Source organism: Nomascus leucogenys, chromosome 11 (genome assembly GCF_006542625.1).
Source record: "Nomascus leucogenys isolate Asia chromosome 11, Asia_NLE_v1, whole genome shotgun sequence".
NCBI classification, from domain to species: Eukaryota; Metazoa; Chordata; class Mammalia; order Primates; family Hylobatidae; genus Nomascus; species Nomascus leucogenys.
In genome coordinates this window covers 417,908-442,072 of record NC_044391.1, presented here as the reverse complement: position 1 = coordinate 442,072, position 24,165 = coordinate 417,908, and the positions used below count along the sequence as shown (strand labels likewise).

Sequence of the window (24,165 nt, the reverse complement as noted above, 5' to 3'; positions counted from 1 at the left end):
TGAAACTTGTTCAAATTTGCCACCAAAGCAACTCTGGGAAGCAGTATGAATACAGAGTTCCATGAGACAACACTTAGGAGTTCCTCTTGGACAGGAAAGCACATGCAAACGCTGTCCAACATAAGTATTCAGACATGCAGATAAATCTTATACCAAGTATAAACCAACCATAAATAGACAATATAGCATTTTTACTGAAAAGGTAATTATAGCCTAATTTACTCTGCTTAAGCATGATGCTCAGATAGGAGAACTAATCTACCGTGTCCACAGACCAGTGAATTTATTGTGGAGAAAAACTAGACAGTTGAGGTGACATCTGTGGTCTAAGGCCTGCAGAAACTGAGCAATGGTAAAGCCTCAGAAGAAGAATGTTACAGGTTAAGAGAGAAAAGGAGCAGGGAAGTGTACCCCTTAATTTGCTCGACAGACAAACAGTCTACAAAGTAGAAACGTGACATTCAGGAGAGCCAGGCACCAGAAGACCCAGAGGGCCAGAGGTAATTAAAAGGAAAAAGAAATCAGGAGTGGGAATCTCAGCCACACTCCCAAAGGTGGAGTGTTCAAGTGCAGGATGCAGAGAAAGCAAGATGCACACATTCTAGACTGTAAGTCAATAGGCAACTTTACCATCATTAAATAAGAAGTGCCTATTTTTGGTCTTTGTTTTTGTTATGGGAAAAAAAGTTAAAAAAAATTCTGAAATTTTGGTTGGGTTGTGACTTACTTTCCTAATGGGAAAAAATATCTCTGCTAGGTCAGTCTCTAGTCTGGTCTCTCAGAAAGCCATACCCACAAGAAGTCAGGCAGACAACTATATTTTGTGACCATTCTCTTACTTCATATGCTAGCACACCATGCCCCCAGCAGCAAGTTGTATGAGAAAGTCTAGTAAATTCCTAGACTATCTGGTTGCTTATAAATGGCAACGGGAGGGTCTCCAACATAATGAGATCAACTGGAGAGGGACTAAAGCCAGGTTGGTAAAATTTTCAGCTACAAGTTCCCTCAAACCCTAGTACTGAATCACAAAAAGAGAGAAAATTGACGGGTCAAGCACTGTGTGATGTCAGGCGCAGTGACTCCCGCCTGTAATCCCAGCACTTTGAGAGGCCAAGGTGGGCAGATCACCTGAGGTCAGGAGTTCAAGACCGGCCTGGCCAACTTGGCGAAACCCCGTATCTACTAAAAATACAAAAAAATTAGCTGGGAGTGGTGGCAGGTGCCTGTAATCCCAGCTACTCAAGAGGCTGAGGCAGGAGAATCGCTTGAACCCAGGAGGCAGAGGTTGCAGTGAGCCGAGATCACGCCACTATACTCTCCAGCCTGGATGACAGAGCGAGACTCTAAAAAAAAAGGAAAAGCAAAAAAAAAGCACTGTGTGATGCCATACCAATAGGATACTTAGACACAGAAGGTAAGTTGTTAGAAATTAGCTGAAAGGGTTGGGAGTCAATAATTATTAATTTTTCTTATTATGAGGCAGTTACTTTGGTGCCACCAATAAAAAATTAAGAGCTGTGCCAGGCGCAGTGGCTCACGCTTGTAATCCCAGCACTTTGGGAGGCCGAGGCGGGCGGATCACGAGGTCAGGAGATCGACACCACGGTGAAACCCCGTCTCTACTAAAAATACAAAAAAAATTAGCCGGGCGTGGTGGCGGGCGCCTGTAGTCCCAGCTACTCGGAGAGGCTGAGGCAGGAGAATGGCATGAACCCGGGAGGCGGAGCTTGCAGTGAGCCGAGATCGCGCCACTGCACTCCAGCCTGGGTGACAGAGTGAGACTCCGTCTCAAAAAAAAAAAAAAAAAAATTAAGAGCTGTCAATTCTAGAATCTTTAAAGCTTTCAAAGACAGCCAGTAGAACCTCACTGTTGCTTACAAACTCAGACTGAATTGAGAAAGGTTTCTCTTCTTCCATGGACTCCCTATAAGGGCAAGAAACAAGCTGCAGATTATTGCACCTTCAGGAGGTGACATGGGTGCCCTTCTACCTATATGCATACTTCCAGAGGCAGCAGAGAGAAGACAGCAGCCTCCTGGGATGGGCCAGTACCAGGCTGGGGACAAAGAGACAACTAGTTAAAGTGTCTCCCTATGAGGAAAAAGACAAGAAGAAAAGGATCTGCAGCTAAGACATACTGCACAATTTAGATGGACGGCATTGAGGACTAGACCATAAAAATTCTTTGAAAAGGGTAATTTTGGAAACTTCTTATCTAGGGTGAGATCTGCCAGTTTTTGAGGCCTTCGGTTTATGGTATAACTCAGAGAAAAGGGGATCTGCTCAGCCTCATCTGAGTATCAACAAAACTTGCACTATCAGGCCAGGCGTGGTGGCTCACGCCTGTAATCCCAGCACTTTGGGAGGCCAAGGCAGGCAGATCACTTAAGCCCAGGAGTTTGAGACCATCCTGGCCAACATGGTGAAACCCCGTCTCTACTAAAAATACAAAAATTAGCCAGGTGTGGTGGCAATGCACCTGTAGTCCCAGCTACTTGGGAGGCTCAGGCAGGAGAATTGCTTGAACCCAGGAGGCGCAGGCTGCAGTGAGCCAACATCACACCACTGCATTCTAGCCTGGGAGACAGAGCCAGACTCTGTCTCAAAAAAAAAAAAAAATAGACTTGCGCTATTGATAGTAAACAGTGTTTATGGAGTGTCCTCTAATGTATCAGAACCCTATTTGTCACTTTATAGAGCATAACTGCATGACACCTCAGAGCACAATCTTTTGTGGTACGTTTTACACCAGAGGAAACTGAGAAGCAGTGTGTAATTTGCCATGGCAGCTCCAGGTTGGACTCCAAAGCCCTTGCTCTTCCAGCTATGCTGCACTTTTATTCACAGCCAAAGGGGAATAGCTGGGCAAAACCACCCGGTTCTGACACCATGCAAGCCTCAGAATCAGCAGCTACTAGGACAAAAGAATTCATCTACCTTAGAAGAATTAGAAATTACTTAACAAAATAAGATAAATAATTTCATCTTCAATATATTTTTTTGGTCTTGGAAAAGTAGATTCCTAACAGATACGTATTTTCATTGCTATAAGAGGATATTAAAAATGCATTTTAAATGAAAAAAGGAAGGTATAGTATGTATATGGTATGTTGTTACAGTTAACCATTTGTCTACAAAGGGGAAAAAAGAATATATAGATACGTAGTCACAAAAAAAACTGCTAATAAATGCCACTGGCTAGCAGGAAGAACGGGTAGCTATTAAGCAGACTAGGAGGAAACTTTTTCCACTATATACTTTTTTTTTTTTTGAGACAGAGTCTTGCTCTGTCGCCCAGGCTGGAGTACAGTGGCACAATCTCAGCTCACTGCAACCTCCGCCTCCCAGGTTCAAGCAATTCTCCTGCCTCAGCCTCCCAAGTAACTGGGATTACGGGCGCTTGCCACCACACCCGGCTAATTTTTTGTATCTTTAGTAGTGACGGGGTTTCACCATGTAGCCCAGGCTGGTCTCGAACTCCTGACCTCAGGTGATCCACTTGCCTTGGCCTCCCTAAGTGCTGGGATTACAGGTGTGAGCCACCATGCCCGGCCTATACTTTTTGAACTTTGGAATTTTGAAGCTTATGGAAGTATGGACCTATTAAAAAAATTTTTTTAGCTGGAATAAAAAACCTACCTAAAATAATATTACTGATTTTTAAAAATCTATGTCTAAAGTAAACATATATGCTCAATTTTTCTTTTCTACCTTCTAGGAATCATTATCTACTAAATGATATAAAATGCAAAGGATACAATTTAGCAATATTTATCAAAAACCTATAGTGTTTACTGTTGAACCCAGAAATATCACTTCTGAGAATTTATCATGTAGGTGTACAACTTACCCACATATGAAGTATCTTACATGGAACATTACTCATTGTAGCATTATTTAAAAGCACAAGAATGGAAAATATTCATGTGTCAATAGGGGACTGATCAAATATACTATATAGTATCTCCACACAACAGAATACTCTGGAGCTATAAAAAAAGAGCCTCTAGTAAGATCTCTGGATATATTGTTAAAATTCAAAACTGGTACAGAAGAGTGTAAACAGTAGACTATTTATGGAAAAGCAATGGGTGTCTGGGTGAAGGGCGAGTAGGTGGTAAATAGCACGGGAGCTAGCTTTTCTCCAATAGGTTTTGGAGCTGATTTTAGCACTATCTAAAGGTATTACTCATTCAAAAAAATTTTTTAAAGATTATTTACACACTGAGAAATATGTTAAACTAAGAAACAATACTCTGTTCAGGAGGAAAATAAGTGACCCAATGGCCTATTACCTAATTTGAGATAGGAAGATAACTGGTATTTCATTTAAAACAATTTGAAATTTTTATCTTACCTATATTTCATAATTTCCACTATATCCTCAGCATCTTCTTTGGTTGCTTCCTCTCTCAATTCCAACCTTGCTCGTGCCTTTAAAAGAAAACACATTTTCAGATGACAAAAGATGAATATATTTACCATAGTATGTCTAAGTTTTACTTCATTTACTCATTTTACACAAAAACTGACCTTTAGGCGATGAAGGTTATAACATCAAAAGTCAAAATATGAAAATAATTCTCTGGGCTGGCGGTGGTGGCTCACGCCTATAATCCCAGCACCTTGGGAGGCCGAGGTGGGAGGATCACTTGAGCCCAGGAGCTTGAGACCAGCCTGGGCAACAAAGTGAGGACCCGTCTCTACAAAAAAATTTTAAAATTAGCTGGGTGCGGTGGTGTATGCCTGTAGTCCCAGCTACTTGGGAGGCTGAGGTGGGAGGATCCCTTGAGCCTGGGAGGAGAGGCTGCAATGAGCCTTGATCGTGCCACTGAACTCCAGCCTAGGTGACAGAGGGAGACCCTGACTCAGGGCAAACAAACAAAAAAAATCTCTGAAACCATGACTATGAAAATTACAACTCATTTAAAAGAAGGATAAAACTCATTTTTACTTATTAACGTATCTTTCTGAGTGTTCATTTCAGGAGACTTGATGATGAAATACACTTGGTTTTCCCTTGCCTTTTACTTTTAGGAAATCATACCTCATCAATATGGTAAAACAACAAAGAATTAATTAATCAGATTTTAGGAGCAAAAAGCCCAAACTCTGAGCTAGCTAATTTTTACTGCCAGAGTTCTCTTAGTATTTCAAACTGTGAATAGATATTACTGCTGTTAAAAACACAGGCACTATCCTTGTGGACCTGTCATGTAAAAAAATAAAATACTCAAGATCCTGACACATTCCATGTTCCCATATACTCAACTTGGGATCTCAGACTCCTAGTTAACCTAACCACTTTTCAGACATTCCAGGAGTCTCCTAAGAGTCAGTCAAAGAAAAACAAAAGAAAAGTTGCATGCTAACTAATTGATTCTGTGACTAGAAAGAAGTAGCTATACTTTGGTATGTTATAGACATGACAAAATCTTTTTAAAAACTTTCATCCGTCCATTTCTAATGTCTCTCAATAGAAAGAAAAACGGAGTCAATTATGCAGAAAATACTTCAAAAGAGAAGTCAAGGCACACCCTTCCCCTTTAAGCCAAAAAAGCATGACCATAAAAAGAAACAAACCTCTGTCAGACGAATCAAAGATTCCAGCTGCCTGGTAGTGATTGGTGAGCTATTTAACCTCTGGCTCTGTTTCCGGAGCTCAAGGTAAAAATCTTGAAGAACTTGAGCAGCTTCTGTGGATAGCCTTGGGTACACATACTGCCGAGCATAACCAATGTACTTTCTCAATAGCTGGTGGGGAATGGGATCTATTGTTTCTCCAGGAACCACCTGACGCAGGATTAAAAGGCCCAAGATAACAAAGATAAGTAGCAAATAAAATCTTTCTGCTAAAATAACTTGTTTAGGCCAGGTGCAGTGGCTCACACCTGTAATCCCTGCACTTTGGAAGGCCAAGGAGGACACATCACCTGAGGTCAGGAGTTCAAGACCAGCCTGGCCAACACAGCAAAACCCCATCTCTACTAAAAATACAAAAATTAGCCGAGCATGGTGGCACACGCCTGGAGTCCCAGATACTTGGGAGACTGAGGCAGGAGAATCGCTTGAACCCTGGAGACGGAGGTTGCAGTGAGCCAAGATCACACCACTGCACTCCAGCCTGGGCGACAGGGTGAGACTACATCTCAGAAGAAATAAATAACTTGTTTAGATAAATATACAATTCTAAAAGACTCTCCAAATCAACCAAACACTTTATCTGTAGCTCTCATCTTAGCTGACTTAGATTCCTTTTTTTTTTTTTTTTTTTGAGACGGAGTCTCGCTCTGTCACTCAGGCTAGAGTGCAGTGGTATGATCTCAGCTCACTGCAACCTCTGCCTCCCAGGTTCAAGCAATTCTCCTGCCTCAGCCTCCCGAGTAGCTGGGATTACAGGCACACGCCACCACGCCCAGCTAATTTTTGTATTTTTAGTAGAGATGGGGTTTCATCATGTTGGCCAGGATGGTCTCGATCTCTTGACCTCAAGATCCGCCTGCCTCCGCCTCCCAAAGTGCTGGGATTACAGGCATGAGCCACCGTGCCAAGCCGACTTAGATTATTTCAAATGAAGTTTACATAAACTCTAGTATTGAAATATTAAAAAGTTCTGGTAAAAAAATGTATATCCTACTGCTCTACAATAAGCCACACACGGAACTCTGACATTCAAACAGAACCAAACTGAATAAGGAGAAGAAACATTTATACCTTTAGTCTTTCTGATAATGGTTTCTCAGAAACTACTTCAAGTACCGAAGTATTTGAATCTTGACTATTCATACGAGCTACTGTGGCACTGCTAACGGTTCTCTGCTTTCCAGCTCTTATTGCAATCACATGTTCAGAGAGTAAGTGATCATGATGCTCATTTGGAGTATCTAACAGGATAAAGACCAAATCAAATCTGGATAGTAGTGCACTCCCCATTCTACGAAGCATGAAAGAAAGAAGAAACAATGATTGGAATCAAAAGGAAAACTAGAAAACTGTTTACTCACTTGTTTACTACTCAAGTTCCATGCAGAACTTGAAAAACCAAGATTCAGGTTAAAGAAATAAGCAAATAGCTTCTTGGATTCGATATATCCAATCACTACAACATAGGCACAAGAATTACATGTATCTACCCTGGGTAGGTTGAGGACATGGCTCTTTCTCACACCACCAAACCCACTGAATTCTTCATGTCCTATATCACTAATTGGCAATACTGCTACATGACATATCAGAGGTTAGCTAGTTCAGTATTTTGTTCATGATACCATTAACAAACAGGATCCAAGTCTGCTGGATTTTTGTTCAATAGATCTTTCTGAGTTTTCTAATATAGCACTTTGTCATTTTACTAAAGAAAAACTACTACAGGTTGACTTTTTTGGTGGTGGTGGTAAATACCCTAAATCTCCAAGTACAAATTGTGTATTTCGCTATGTATCAGACTGTTTCTATATTGATACATTGTTAAACAATAGGAAATTAACTCCACCCCCATTAGGCTTAAGGCTTTAACTTTTCAGGAGGCACTCTTTTGTCTTTTTCTCACTTTTGTATCACTTAAATATATTTTTCCTTTTCCACACATTTTGTCCAAGCTGTACAGAATGAATTAGAAGAGAAAGCATACATACAGATATAAACATTGTTTTTGAAAAAGCAGGATCATACCACATATTTAAGTTTGTCAATGTGCTCTTCTCACTTAATAGTACAGCACAGCCATGTTCCCCCATTAGTACATACAAAGCCACTTTTGTTCTCATAATCACTACAGTCTTATTATAGTTTTAAGGTGTTTCCAATTTTTGGCAGCAACAATGCTGCAATACCAATTCTATAAACCTATCATTGTGCACTTGTATGACTATTTCTGTGAACAGTAGTCCTGAAAGTGGAATGGCTATAACAAACAGAATGTGCATTTAGAATTGTGATGAACACACCAAGGGGTCCTACAAAATAATAAATTGTGTATGTGAGAAACAATTTCTTTTCTTTTTTTGACATGGAGTCTCACTCTGTCACCCAGGCTGGAGTGTGGTGGCACAATCTCGGCCCACTGCAACCTCCACCTCCCAGGTTCAAGCAATTCTCCTGCCTCAGCCTCCCAGGTAGCTGAGATTACAGGCGGCTGCCATCACGCCTGGCTAATTTTTGTATTTTTACTAGAGACAGGGTTTTGCCATGTTGGCCATGCTGGTCTCGAACTCCTGACTTCAGGTGATCCACCCGCCTCAGCCTCCCAAAGTGCTGGGATTACAGGCGTGAGCCACCCGCCCAGCCAGTGAGAAACCATTTCCACACTACTTTGCCAAAAATGATTCATATTTAAAATGTTTGCCGATCTGGTGGATCTCGTTGGTACTTCATTGTTTTATTTTGCAGTGTTTAAGCACATTTTTGTGCATTTATTGGACATTTGTAACTTCTGTGAACTATCCATGTATTTCCCATGTAGTTCTGTGAACCATTTCTTTTTCTTATTGAATTAGAGTGATTCAATATATTAAAGCTATAAATATTTGAAGAGACTTACTTTAAATTCTCAGAAACTGTTTTGGCTTTATTGTAATGTCCTCCAACTGGATTTGCAGCAGCAATAATGGAAGTTCTTGCAGGAAGGCTACAAACCACACCAGCCTTAGCAAGACTAATACTTTGCTGCTCCATGGCTTCCAACAAGGCTTGATGTTGATTCCCCATCTTATCAAATTCATCAATTCCACAAATACCTACAATCAAAGTAGAATAATGCAGAAAAAACATTTTTTTCTTTGGTCGAGTTCCAAATTTTATAGGATAGAAATTGTTTCACAATAATTATTTCCATTTGTTTCAGCAGTTAAAATTATAAAATGTCATATAATGGAGAATTACTGTTTGTTTCACAGAAATTGTTTCACAATAATTATTTCCATTTGTTTCGGCAGTTAAAATTATAAAATGTCATATAATGGAGAATTACTGTTTGTTTCGCAGCAAGTTAATACATTTGTCTTATTTAACTAAGTTTTGTGTAATAGTTATTCCTCTAGCATTTTTCATACGCAAGGCACTATGTTGTGAGGATCACAAAAATGAAGAGGTAAGAGTAACCCTCAAAATGCTTAAGGACTTAAATTCAAACACGTGAGATGTTATACACACACACACACACACACACACACAATTTAATAAGTATACCTCGATACAGATGTTTATTATGTTTAATAAGTATATTTCAAAACCTATACCAGGTATTGACTATACACTTGTATGCACTTATAGGGAAATCACTTAACCTCTTTAAACATAATACAATGCACCACCACTAACTAAAGGCACTGTATGTACCAGGAATGTCATGTCTATTGCCTAAGTTATTGGAGATTCTCTAACATTACCTTGTAACATTTGTCTTCCTTTCTCCCCATACCAGTTAGGTTAGTATCTGGGGGTGACATCTGAAGGGCTTTGCTGTGGTTAAACCCCTCCGTATCTACTCTATATCCAAGTAAGCCTTGCCAGCACAGAGGAGTATATGGAAAATAACTGCTGATTAGTCTTTTTGACCCCTAGCTGCTAACCTAACTGGTATGGGGAGCAGGGAAGACAAATATTACAAGGTAATGTTAGAGAGTCCCCAATAACTTACGCAATAGACATGACATTCCTGGTACGTACAGTGCCTTTAGTTTATTTCAACAGATTTTCTTCTATCCTTGAATCCATTTCTGGTTTCATGTTTGGGTTTTCTACTTCATGGAACCAATTATGTTGAATTTCCTTTGTTCTCTATCTCTGTTACTTCCCCTCTAATTGTGTTAAGCTTTGTTCTTTTGCATTCACTGTGATTATCTCAAGCCTTTCCTCTTTATAATTTCTCATTTGGCAGTGTCAATTTTATATATTAGTTTAATAACATTGTTAGTCGTCAATTTGTCTCTCATATCTTTACGTCTTTTTGTTTTGAGCTATTTCATTAAATTTATGTTCTTGTCAAACATGAAACACTCATGGAAAATTTTCATTTGTTCTTTAGATTACAATTTTGTCTAGAATGAGGTCTTTTACTGGGCATATTAAATGTCTTTCTTTCTTCCTACGTTATTTCTTCATAGCTGCTATGCTCTCTCTTTATCTTGCTCATGTATAATAATGGCTGCTCTGTCCAAAACTATTTTTTCCGACACAGTATACATGAATTCTTGTCAATACTCTTTTCCCAATGTAATTTTGACCCATTTTTTCCTTTCCAGCTAGTTTGCACTTTTTGGTAACCTAATGATTTAGGAGGGGGAAGCAAGGGGGGCCTCACTGAACTTTGTGCCACCTTTCTTGCTGATCTCTCTTCAGAGGGTTCACCCCCCGCTGTTAGGAATGTGTCCCATATTCATGGCAGGGGATCCCAGTGCATTAGCCTGTTCCTGCTGTTCAATGTGGAGCTCTGGGACACGGTGAGCCTTCCCTGCCTGTGCTAAGATCCTAGCAGTGGTACACTCATAGGCTTTACCTCCACCTTTTCCTGGGCTGCCTATTGCTCTGTCTGCCTATACCTCTCTGGATTCATGGTATTACTGGAAATTATCAAGATTGCTAATACAGTTCCTCAGGCATGGGGATGGGGTAGAAACAAAGTCAAGCTACTTCCTACTTTGGCTGTCACTTTTCAAAGTGTGAAACAGGAGCTGGCAAGCCTTTTCTGCAAAGGTGCAGAAGTACATATTTTAAGTTTCACAGGCCATGCACAACCTTACATATTCTTGGGCTTTTCTGTTTGTCTGTACTTTACAGTCTTTTAAAAATATATAAGCCAGTTTTAGCTTGTGGACTGTACTAAAACAGGCTGCTGACTGGTTTGACCTATGGACCAAAGTTTAATGACCCCTTGTTTTAAAGCATAAAACATAAACTTTGAATTTTTTTTTTTTTTTTTGAGAGATAGAGTTTCGTTCTGTTACCCAGGCTGGAGTATAGTGGCACCATCATGTCTCACTGCAACCTCCATCTCCTTGGTTCAAGCGATTCTTGTGCCTCAGCCACCTGAGCAGCAGGGATTACAGGCATGTGCCACCTCACCCGGCTAATTTTTGTATTTTTAGTAGAGACGGGGTTTTGCCATGTTGGCCAGGCTGGTCTCAAGTGCTCTGCCCGCCTTGGCCTCCCAAAGTGCTCGCATTAAAATTTTTTTTAAAAACCTCCAAATCACCTTCTACTTCTAGTTAATGAAAAGTTTCATGGTTTCATGAGTATCATCTTTTTATTACTATATTTTACCTGGTAACTTAGCAAAGATATTCTCACTTCTGATGAGCTATATAATAACCAGATACATGTTTTTGGTATTTATTTATTCAGCAAATATTTACTGGATATAAATGCACTAAATTTATAAATTCAATAAACTGAATATGCCTTCTGTACACCAGTACTATGTTCTAGGCAGGCCGAGTATGGCACTGAAAAGACAAAATTCCCTGCTCTTGTGAAGCTTATGTTCTACTCAGCCAATGAGGGGGTAGGCAATAAAAAAGTAAACAATATAGGAGGTGAAAAGTGCTATGGAAGGAAAAAGTAGATTAGGGTAAGGAAAATAAGGTCTGCTAAGGTGGCAGCAGGGGCAGGGGAGGTTGTAAGTTAAAATACAGTATTTGGGGAAGACCTCACTGGGATCAGGACAGTTGAGCAAAACATGAAGGTGGAAAGAAAACAAGCCTTTGCAGCTCTATCTGGGGTAAGAACATTCCAGGCAAATGGAACAGCAAGTACAAAGGCGCTTATGAGGAAACGTGACCTGCCTGGTGTGCTGGTGTCCAAGGTAGAGCCACCAGTGGAGCTAGAGAAGAGGGGGCATGGGAAGCAGCGGATAAGGAGGCAAAAGAGGTGAAAGGCCAGAACATGAACGGCCCTGGGCCACTCTCTAGACTTTGGCTTCCACTCTGAGCGAGACGGGCAGTTACTGGAGGGTTATGAGCAAAAGAGTAACACAATCTAATTTTTAATGACATTACTGTATTAAAAATAACAGGAAGGGGCAAGGGTGGTTACAGGCATGCCAATTAGGAGATTACAGTAATAATCCATGTGAGACATGATGGTGCCATGGACCAGGGTAATGAAGAAGTGGTTAGATAGCAGATATATTTTGACCGTACAGCCAACAAGATTTGCTGACAGATTAATGTGGGGTATGAGAAAAAGTCAAGGATGGCTCCATGTTTTCTGATTTGAGCAATTAGAATGAGAGAGTTGTCATTTACTGAGATGAGAAAGACTGTGAAAATAGATTTGAAAGGCAAAATCAGGATTTTAATTTTAGACATGTTAAGTTTGAGAAATTTGTGGAGATACTGTGTAGACAATAAGAAGTGTGTGCCTGATATTTAAGGGAAACGAGATTATAAATTTAGAATTTTTCACGGATAGGTAGGTAAAGCCAATGAAACGATACGAGATCACCAAGAAGGTAAATACAGACCTAGAAGACAAAAGGTCCAAGAACTAAGCACCTTAGTTAACAACAGGTAAGAGGTTGTGGAGATGAAGAACCAGTAAAGACTGAGAAAGAAGTCAAGAATGAAGTAAAGTGGCCTGGAAACCAACGAGAGTTCAAGGGTCTCAAGGAGGAGGGAGTGATTAACTGTGTCAAATGTGGCTACCAGGTCCTGGGTTCAGAAATGTCAAAGTCACTGGCAAACCGGAAGGAATGAACGACCTTAACTGGACTGGAATCTGGACACTGCCTGACACATGCATGGAAACATATTTTTCCAATAAGGTGAAGGCATCACAAAGAGAAACTTAGGTGACAAAGCCCAATGTAGAGGTTTCTTCTTGCGGGGCCCTATGCCTGGATTTCTCATCACCTATCACTCAAATCCTGAAAAAAAAACAAATTAGTTCGGTTACAATACAGCAAAACTATTCATTCTGAAGTAGGCCAGGTGTGGTGGCTCACGCCTGTAGCCTGTAATCTCAGCACTTTGGGAGGTGAGGTGGGTGGATCACTTGAGTCCAGGAGTTCAAGACCAGCCTGGCCAACATGGTGAAACCCCGTCTCTACTAAAAATACAAAAATTAGCTGGATGTGGTCACGCACACCTGTAATCCCAGCTACTCAGGAAGCACAAGAATGGCTTGGACCTGGAAGGCAGAGGTTGCAGAAAGCTGAGACTGCACCACTGCACTCCAGCCTGGGTGGCAGAGCAAGACTCTGTCTCACAAAAAGAAAAAAAAATCGCAAGTAACACCTCTAATCTCCTATTACAAGTCCTCTGTGAGCAAAGGATGACATCCACCTTTTTGTCAGTGCCAAGGTTTCTAAACTATTTAGAGCTAAATCATAGTAACGCATTCAACAAGTATTTACTGTGCCCCTATGTACTAGGCAATGGGAACATGGCAGTCTGCGAGACATCCAAATCCCACCATACAGGGAGCTTACTATAAAGCTTCAAAACAGGCTTTTAAAAAAATGATCACAAATGTGATAGGTGGTATGAAATGGGAAGTTTAGGGAGCTATACATATTTATTTGATTTTTACATATACTTGTATCTGCTGTAAGATTCTGAAAATGAATGACATTAAGTATAGTTTCAATTCTGTAGTATAAAAATGATGATACTGCATTTCCAATGATTATTTCTGACAGTGTCAACTTACTGGTTAGGACTTTGCTATCTAAATGTCTCTTAAACAGAATGTAAAGAAATTAACTGAAAAGGAAAAGGCTTTTCAAAAAGTCCCAGAATCACTAATTATTCCCTTTGGCCTCTCACCTTGATCACCAAGTACCAGGGCACCAGCTTCCAAAGCAAAATCTCCAGAGGAACTATCTTTTGAAAGAGTTACCGTCAGACCAGAGGTGGTCGTGGTGTTACCACAAACATACACGCCACGTGGGGCAACATTGCATGCTGCCTAAGGAAACAAAAAGTTTAAGAGAATCACCCAAAGTAAAAGGGAAGTAATAGCTAACAGCAGTTGCTCACAAACGTTAGGTATATGCTAGGTATTCTTTTAAGGGCTTTAGTGTACAAGGTGCACCATCACCAGCAGAGAAAGGTATTATTATATCCTGATTTACTGATGTCAAAACCAAGGCCAACAAAGAGTGAATGAGGAACTACACAGCTATGAAGGTGGAAAGTCAGGATTCAGTCAAACCCAGGCAGTCAGATTCTGAAGTCTGTGGTCATATAAATACTCAACACAATTCCAATTTATGCTTCAAGTTCGAAAAGCAAAAACATGAGTACCAATTTTAATTTTGAAGGTTCCAATGCTTCTTTAAACATCAGGTAATAAAATGACTTAATACATGCTCACCTTCTGAGCAAACATGCTATAACAGGCCAGAAAAGTAAACAGCACAAGAGTTAAAAGCATAGCTCTCTGGAGTCAGACAGACCTGTTCAAATCGTGGCTCTACCATGCACCAGCTGTGTGGCTCTCAGACCTCTCTGAGCCTCAGCTTCCTTATGTTTTATCACAGCATTGCCCTGAACAATAAATGAAATCATGTGTGCAAGGCATGTAACTTGGTACCTGGCACATAAGTGCCCAATGTAAAACCGCTGTGTATGGCAGTGCACTGCCCAATTCCAGGGGACAGTATTCACATCTCAAACATCCACTGTTATCCTATGCTGCTGGCTCAATAAATAGTAATTATTATTTTTGTTACTTATATAGTCTTTCTGAGAAACCTTATAACACACAGAGTATGATGGTTCACTAGGTGGTCAGAAGAAAACACAAAAATATAAAGTAAATGGTTCATAACGGTTGGTGTTAGCCTAATTTTTATTTTGTTTTGTTATATTTATTATTTTTGAGGCAGGGTCTCACTCTGTCGTCCAGGCTGGAGTGCAGTGGCACAATCCTAGCTCACAGCAACCTTGAACTCCTGGGCTCAAGTGATCATCCCACCTTGTGATATCCTACCTTGTTTTAACCCGAGTGACTCTCTCCTAGCAGAGAGAGAGCCGGACAGACTCCATTTTAGTTTCTTCACTTGTAAACCCTTTCACCTCCCTCCAGGCATAGCTAGTGTAAAAGTGACTCAAAGCACATCCAGGAATGCACCTGTTGATAAGATGCTGAGACGAGCTGCACCAGCAGCTCCTGGGGGTAAGCACAGTGGATGGCACCCAAAACCCCTGCATTTATCTCTTTGTGAGAGTTTAAGCCCCTGTACCTGGAGCTGTTTATTTTTTGTAACTGCATTTGTAACCAATTAATTTTTTTAACTTTTTGCCAGTTCTGCTTCTGTAAAAATTGCTTCAGCTAAAATCCCCCCTTCCCTATTTAGACCATGGTATAAAAACAAAACTAGCCCCTTCCTCGGGGCTGAGAGAATTTTGGGCGTGAGCTGCCTCTCGGCCGCTGGCTAATAAAGGACTCTTAAATTTGTCTCAAAGTGTGGCGTTTCTCTGTAACTCGCATGGTTACAACCACCTCAGCTTCCCTAGTAGCTGGGTCTATAGGAGCATGCCACCATGACTGGCCAATTAATTTTCTGTAAGAAACAAGGTCTCACTATGTTGCCCAGGCTGGTCTAAAACTTCTAGGCTCAAGTGATTCTCCCACTTCAGCCTCCTGAGTAGCTGGGACTATAGGCACATGCCACCACACCTAATTTTTTTTTAAATTGTTTTTAGAGACGGGATCTCACTATATTGTCCAGCTTGGTCCTCCTGCCTTGGCCTCCCAAAGTGTTGGGATTACCGGCATGAGCCACTGCACCCAGCCTGTTAGTCTTGTTTTTAAAAACCCTGGCTTAGTATGGCTTACGTGCCATACTCTGTACTATTCAGGATGTTTAATTTCCACGAATACTACAGATTCTATTTTTAAATTGAGCCAAAGGCATTATTCCAGGTCTGAAAAACAAGAAAAACTGCCAATGTAACTTCTTGGTATGAACACTTTCAATACCACTAGATATATTTTAGAACAACTATCTGCCAAGAAACATTTATTAAAAAAAAAAAAGAGGCCGGGCACGGTGGCTCATGCCTGTAATCCCAGCACTTTGGGAGGCCGAGGCGGGTGGATCACAAGGTCAGGAGATGGAGACCCTCCTTGCTAATACGGTGAAACCCCATCTCTACTAAAAGTACAAAAAATTGGCCAGGCGTGGTGGTGGGCGCCTGTACTCCCAGCTACTCGGGACGCTGAGGCAGGAGAATGGCATGAACCCAGGAGGCGGAGCTTGCAGTGAGCCAAGATCATGCCACTGCACTCCAACCTGGGCAGCACAGCGAGACTCCGTCTCAAAAAAAAAAAAAAAAGAGAGAGAGCAAAAAAAGGAAGTTTTATATACTGCAAGCAGTATGTATAAATTATGAGATTTGTACAGATAAGACACTCTAGGGGTTAAAGCAGGCTCCCACCTATAATTCACTAATTCCAAAGTTACACACACGAACATGTATAATACCACACAAAAGACAGAAAAGAAAGCTGTAACAATTCAGATCCCCACTTGCATCTTTTCCTACATATTCCAAACATAATGTTTTCTTTTCTTTTTTTTTTTAAGGACAGGGTCTTGCTCTATTGCCCAGGCTGGGGTACAGTTGCATAATGATGGCTCCCTGCATTCTCCAACTTCTAGGCTCAAGCAATCATCCTGCTGCAGCCTCCGGAGTAGCAGGGACTACAAGTGTGCACCACCATGCCCAGCTAATTATTTTTTTTGTAGAGATAGGGTCTCACTTTGTTGCACAGGCTGGTCTTGAACTCCAGGCCTCAAGTAATCCTTCCAACTCGGCCTCTCAAAGTGTTAGGATTACAGGTGTAAGCCACTGCACCAAGATTCCTGTTCATTATGAGCTTTGTTTCACCTATAAGGGGTACCCTGAGCCTCTGTTGTCAGGCTACATTGTAGCGAAGTCTCAGAGCAGAATTTATTTTTTAAAAAGTAGCCCCAGCTGGCCAAAAGGAACCAAACATAGATGAAATATCTATGGAATTATAATAATATCTAGGAATTAAAATGACTGGTTTAACACTCAACCACAGGCAATAAAGGATGACTCAGATACGAAGGACAGTGGGTTTACAATGTAATGGCAAGATCAAAGCAGTTCTCAAGCCTGGCTGCATATTAGAATCATCTGTGGACTGCTGTACACATATAGACACTAGGACCCTAACTTGGAAACTCTTAACTCAATTGGCTTGCAGTGGGCTATGGTATTTTCAAAGAGCCCCAAAGGTAATTAAGATGTGCAGCCAGGGTCCCAATCCTTGGACAAAGATTTAGGAGCCACACTACTACAACTTACCAAAGGGCCAGAGAAGCCCTGGTCCATTTTCCACATCGAGTGAAGAAGGGGGTCACAGGCATTTTTAGAAAGCACAGTGGCCAAGCACAGTGGCTCACACCTGTAATCTCAGCAATTTGGAAGGCTGAGGCAGGTGGATCTGCTTGAGCCCAGGAGTTCGAGACCAGCCTGGGCGACATGACAAAACCCCATCTCTACAAAAAAAGCATTAGCCAGGCATGGTGGCACATGCCTGTAGTCCCAGCTACTTGAGAGGCTGAGTTGGAAGGATTGCCTGAGCCCAAGGTGGAGGCTGCAGTAAGCCAAAATTGCGCCACCGTACTTCAGTCTGGGCAAAAGAGGGAGACCTTGTCTCAAAAAAATAAAGCAGAAAGCATATTATGGCTGGCTTACTGGGTGTCACTTTAAGGAAACTACAAGCATACCAATAAGCAGCACCTTCTAGAGCCATCATAAAACCCAGGAAAGGAAAACCACTAGGCTCTGACTGGCAGAGGCAGAATTTTCTTGGGGATCTACAAATGACCGGTCACAGCAGTTGCCTTGCTTTGGGCCAAGCGTGGTAGCTCACGCATGTAATCCCAGCACTTTGGGAGGTTAAGGTGGGTGGATCACTTGAGGCCAGGAGTTCAAGACCAGCCTGGCCAACACAGCAAAACCCTGTCTCTACTAAAAATACAAAAATTAGCTGGGTGTGGTGGTGCGCACCTATAATCCCAGCCACTCAGGAGGCTGAGGCACAGGGATTGCTTGAAAGTGGGAGGCGGAGGTTGCAGTGAGCCCAGATCACGCCACAGAACTCCAGCCTGGGCAACAGAGTGTGACTCTGTCTCAAAAAAAAAAAAAAAAGTTGCCTTGATTTGGACTCAGAAGCAGTGGAGATGTATACAGACAGATCCCACACCTTTAGCAGACTGTTCTTAAGGCCCAATACAGTGTTTATGTACTTGTATGAGGGAGAATAGGTAACCCTGCTTTAACTCCCCTGAACTATTCTGTTCATAGGTGAGGTCACATAACAATGACAAAAACTAGCAAAACAATGGTTAGAGAAATGGTTAATATTTCCTAATAGTTGATGTCTCAACAGACCAGGATGTTTGTACAGCCTATGTAACAGGAGACTGGCTCAATTTAAAAATATGGTCAGATATAAGTTACATATTACTCACACAAATTCCAATTCATTTACGCCACCTAACCATGTCCTCTGGAACACACACACTACATGCTTTGAGAAAATTCACTTGTGAATTATTAATGCATTTTACAAGCAAAAGAACAAACACTAAATGACTGATTTTCTACCTGTAGCATCTGACTTTTTCCTAGGCCTGGATCTCCAACAACAAGGATGTGTGGGTCTCCTCGAATTGGAATTCTGTTTTTGTCATCTGCGTATTTCTGGCTTCCTCCAAAGAGTGCTAATGCCAAACCTGCTTTAACAAGCTCAAGTGCGAAAAAAGAACAAAAAACAGAAGTAAAGAAAACATAAAGGTGACTAGTAAAGGGGGTATTCCTCCTTCTATAACATTGATTTGCTTGGGGATTGTTTTAAAAGCATGACTGAATGTTAATTTTTTTCTAAGAAAAGGAAGTCTAAAAACAAACTTCTATCATGTAAATGATTAAAAAGTAAAAACCTGAAAGCATATAAAATCAGAGAGGTATCTTAGAAATTACTAAGACCTACCTTGCAAGGCATAAATCCATTCCACAAAAACGAGAAATATTTGTTTCTGCTTTAATACTGGCAGTGTCTAGTCACTTTAAAAGCCCATTTCTTACCAAAAGTAGCTGGGTCTGGTGGCGCGTGCCTATAGTCCCAGCTACTCGGCAGGCTGAGGTGGGAGAACTGTTTGAACTTGGGAGGTGGAGGTTGCAGTGAGCAGAGATCGCACCACTGTACTCCAGCCTGGGCGACAGAGCAAGACTCCATCTCAAAAAAAATAAATAAATAAAATAAAAGCCCATTTACATTTACTCTAGTTGGTAAAAGTTTTTTCTTAAAAGGAGCTATACGGCCGACACCTATAATCCCAGCACTTTGGAGGCTAAATTGGGTGGATCACTTGAGGCCAGGACTTACAGACCAGCGTGGGCAATATGGCAAAACCCCATCTCTACAAAAAATACAAAAAAATTAGCTGCACATGGTGGTGCATGCCTGTAGTCCCAGCTACTCAGGAGGCTGAGGTTAGGAGGGTGACCTCAGCCCCAAAGCTCGAGGCTGCAGTGAGCCATGACTGCACCATCACACTCTAGCCTGGGTGACAGAGCGAAACCCTGTCTCAAAAAATAAAAAAAAAATTTTTAAAAAAAGGAGCTATAGTTTGCTTGCCTCCCATATCATTAATTTACCAATAAAGACTCATATTAAGATATAAATAACTGGCCAATAGAAATTTGCTATTTTCTGTGAAGTTTTATATGTTATTTTTGCTAACCTTATATACTTTTTGAGTAAAGATGAAGTAAAATACTTACTTCATGACCAAAAATGACAGGGCAAAGCGAGCTGAAAAACAGAACACAACTTATAAATTCCAATTTATACTTCATTGATCCATTAGGAGATCTCCTTTACAATTTGTTTAACTTGCTTAATATCAACAAAGACAAATGTAAAAAATTTACATCCCCTCAACTAAAATTTCATTCTTACATTCTTGAGAAATGTGAGTACATTTCTCAAAATTCTTGGTTAATCTATAAAGGTTAGAATGTTTTAAAAACTCTGCCTGCATAAGGAAAAGAGGATACTTGCAAAGCATCTTAAAGTAACTAAATATAATGTTGCTCTTCTTACACAACTAGCCTTAAAATGCGTCACAATCACGGTCTCCCATTTTAGGATACGGGATTATATTGTATTTTACGTGAATAGACATCTTGAGACTGTGCAGCCAAGTCACTGAAAGGAGACTAAGAAGTGAACTCAGTATATAATACTCTTAAGATGGGATAAAATTTCATTTTTTTCAGTTCAAGTCAAAAGGTCAAATTAAATAAGAAAATGAGGCCGGGTACAGTGATTTGTAGAACCAGAAAGTCCAGAAAGGTGGGGTAACTCAAAGCATGGGCTTCCAGCCTACAGGTAAATCTAAACATTTTCTGGTTGACAATTGGTTGAGTTTGTCTAAAGACCTGGGATCAATAGAAAGGAATGTTTGGGTTGCAAGAAGTTGTAGAGACCAAAGTTTTATCATGCAGATGAAGCTTCTAGCTAGCAGGTTTCAGAGAGAACAGGCTGTTAAATGTTTATCAGACTGAAAATCTGTGTTGATGTTAATGCCAGAGAGGTATAATAAGGCATGTCTGACCCCCACTTCCCTTTGTGGCCTGAATCAGTCTTTCAGGTTAAACCTTAAGAACCCTGGCTGAGGAGGAAGTCTGTTTAAATGGGTGGGGGCCTTAGAATTTTATTTTTGGTTTACAGGTTCATGCCTGTAATCCCAGCAAGGGAGGCTGGGATTACAATCCAACTCTGGGAGGCCAAGGTGGAAGAACTGCTTCAGCCCGAAAGTTCAAAACTAGCCTGTGCAACCAAGTGAGACCCTGGTATCTACAAAAAAAAAATTTTAAAATTAGCCAGGTGTGGTGGCATACACCTTTAGTCCCAGCTACTTGTGAGGCTGAGGTGGGTGAATAACTTAAGGCCAGGAGTTTGAAGCTACAGTGAGCTCTGATTGTGCCACTGCAATCCAGCCTGGGCAACACGGCAAGACCCTGTCTCTAAAAAAAATTAAGAAAAAGAGTATAAAGCAGTACATTTACATTTATCAATTTTATAAACAAGGAACAAACAAAAATAGGGTGGGAGAGAAAATCAGGAGTAAAACGTGAGTCTTTATTCCCTTTTAATATATGTAAACACAGAAGGAGGTGGTGGTGTGCTCATATCCCCTTGGCACTCACTGTTCAGTATGTTCCGGCTTCCTACTGGCATCTGCACCTGTCTGCCAAAGACCTTTCTATGGCCACACAAGCATCATCAGCAGGCAGGATGGGCAGGCCAGAAGTGCTGAGGTGTTTAATACTCCTGGGGGCAGTCCCAAATGTAGGCCCTTAAATGGAAAAACACTGAAGCTGGCTTTCCACAGTGGAGTTTTCCACTGGTCCAGGAGGACTATGTCCCAGATGCTAGTGGGTCACCTGTTCGTCAAGGCACCTACACTGGCTGCCGTCACTTCCCCATTTCCCTACCAGTAACTCCAGAATCACCTCCCAAGTAAACTATGTTGACCCAAATCATTGCTTCTGAAGGAATCGAAACTAAAACATAAACTTCTACTGACAAACTTTTTCTTAAAGGGCCAGAAAGTATTTTCAGCTTCACAGGCTATACTGTCTCAGTCACAACTACTCAACTTGTATCGTGCAAGCAACTATGAACAGTAATGTAAGTAAACTGGGTAGGGCTGTGTTTTAATAAAACTTGACTTACAAAAACAGGCAGCCTGCCTAGTTTGCCAATCTCTGCTAGACTGATAATGGAGGACCATGAAAAATTCTAGTTTTGATGCTGAAATCTCACACATGGGCGGGAAAAAGCAAACTGTGGGAAGAAAACTAAAGTTTTCCATACTTACTCTTCTATAAGTACGGGAGAAGAGGGACCACTAAAAATGTTCAGTTTTAATTTACAACCTTTAAGAGGAACCAAAGATGTTTGGATTCTCGACCAGGTTGCTTCCTTGGCCACCTGCTCAGACTCACTCCCAGACCACCCCAGCAACCCTAAGTTAGAGAAGCCTCTCTTCCAGGGTGGGTCTGGATGGCTTTTTATTCAGAGGGAAGTGGGATTTAAGGACAAAAAACCCCTGTGGAGCACTATTCTTTACTCAGTCAGCTAATTAACATATTAAAGCCAGAAAGAAAAAGCATCAAATCCTCTTACAGACCTGAGCCTACTGAACAGCAAAGCATGACAAAATCACTTTTTTTCTTTTCTTTTCTTTTTTGTGAGACAGTCTTGCTCTGTTGCTCAGGTTGGAGTGCAGTGGCGCGATCTCAGATCACTGCAACCTCCGCCTCCCAGGTTCAAGAGATTCTCCTGTCTCAGACTCCCAGGAAGCTAGGATTACAGGCACCTGCCATCATGCCCTGCTAATTTTTCTATTTTTAGTAGAGACAGGGTTTCACCATATTGGTCCGGTTGGTCTTGAACTCCTGACCTCAGGTGATCCACCTGCCTCGGCCTCCCAAAGTGCTGGGATTACAGGCTTGAGCCACTGTGCCTGGCCAAGATCACTTTTTATAATACAGTGCATTTCAAAACGTTCTCAGTTCTTTACCTCTCTTAGATATATCTATTATTCAGTCTCTCTCATTTTCTCCTATTTCTTCAAAATTACCCCACAATTGTCAAAAAATTATCAAAAGTAACAGTATGTTGCAGTAGTTATGTTAAGTACATTATAAAATCCCACTTAATTTTTAGAAGAACCTTCTCAGGTAAGTCTTATTATTTCCATTTTAAGGTGATACAAATAAAGGGGAAATTAAGTAATATGTCCCAGATCACACTGGAAGTAAATGCCCAAAGCAGGAGTCTAACTTAGGTTTGTCTCCAAAGAAAAGCTCTTAACCACTAAGGCAAAAAAATGCCTATACTTTGCTGCTTCTCCACGGCATGGCAATAGCATGGAAATAAAATTATCAAATACTTTTTGAATATATGTTAATTCGATTTGAATCTCTATGAACAACACCCTACATAGAACTAATTGAAATGGCTTTGGAATTCACTGTTCCCTCACTCTTCTGTTGAGCAACAAACTTCTTGTATAAGATAGTAAATATTCCGTATTGTTTAAACTAGAGATCAGCAAATTTTTTCTATAAAAGGATAAAGCAAAAATATGTGAGCCATATATATGTTCTCTGTTACAACTATTCAACCCTGCCACTGTAGCACAAAAGCAGCACACTATGAAAATGATTGAGTGTGGCTGTGTTCCAATAGAACTTTATTTATGGACACTGAAATCTGAATTTCTTTTTTTTTTAAGACAGAGTTTCACTCTTGTTGCCCAGGCTGGAGTGCAATGGCGTGATCTTGGCTCACTGCAATCTCCATCTCCCGGGTTCAAGTGATTCTCCTGCTTCAGCCTCCCGAGTAGCTAGGATTACAGGCACCCAGCCGCCACACCCGGCCAATTTTTGTATTTTTAGTAGACACAGGGTTTCACCATGTTGGCCAGGCTGGTCTCGAACTCCTGACCTCAAGTGATCTGCCCGCCTCGGCCTCCCAAAGTGCTGGGATTACAGGCGTTAGCCACCACATCCGGTTGAAATCTGAATTTCATATAAGTTCATGTGTTGCGAAATAGTCTTTTAATTTATTTCAACCATTAAAAAATATAAAAACCATTCTTAGTTCATAGGCCATACTCAAGTGGATGGAGTGCTGGATTTGGTACATGGATTGTAGTTTGCCGACCATTTTGACTAGTTCTTGGTTACCTGTAGCCAAGAGAACCCCCAACATGCATCTATGTAACAAAATTTCAAATGACAGCATACATACTTGACAATGAGTTTAAACAGGTTTTCTTCAGCTTGAATCTCTTGGACGGCATAAAGGTCTTTAAGTGAGAACTCCATCAACATTCCATGCTTACACCCGTCCTCAGAAGTCTTTGTTTTCTGTCCTTTGCTATTACTAATAGAATTTGCTTCAATGTACAAAAGGAACATACACTTGTCATTCTTATTTCGAGAACCTGTAAATTAAAAGTATTAAATACAATAGTTGGTATTTTCATTTTCCCTACAATGACTCAACTAGAATATAAAACAAAGCATAGGTAGCTACAAATATATGTTTTTCTTTTAAGGGAATGTTTCATCTTATGTATGCAACAAGAAATTCCTCAAA

The 24,165-nt window shown here is 40.8% G+C and overlaps 1 protein-coding gene across 2 annotated transcripts in view; it reads right to left on the bottom strand.

Moving 5' to 3' along the window:
• Positions 1 to 24,165, bottom strand: part of MCM8 (minichromosome maintenance 8 homologous recombination repair factor) — a 48,240-nt gene that overhangs the window by 7,455 nt on the left and 16,620 nt on the right. Inside the window, exons 10-17 of one of the 2 annotated variants that reach the window (XM_003252238.3) lie at positions 23,815 to 24,010; positions 19,770 to 19,800; positions 18,591 to 18,731; positions 13,767 to 13,908; positions 8,543 to 8,738; positions 6,718 to 6,937; positions 5,587 to 5,796; positions 4,361 to 4,437 (exon numbers count right to left, since the gene is read on the bottom strand). In XM_003252238.3, the coding sequence (XP_003252286.2) occupies positions 4,361 to 4,437; positions 5,587 to 5,796; positions 6,718 to 6,937; positions 8,543 to 8,738; positions 13,767 to 13,908; positions 18,591 to 18,731; positions 19,770 to 19,800; positions 23,815 to 24,010 (1,213 nt within the window). The remainder of the gene's footprint in view (positions 1 to 4,360; positions 4,438 to 5,586; positions 5,797 to 6,717; positions 6,938 to 8,542; positions 8,739 to 13,766; positions 13,909 to 18,590; positions 18,732 to 19,769; positions 19,801 to 23,814; positions 24,011 to 24,165) is intronic. The other variant, XM_004089539.3, reaches the window with a different exon arrangement.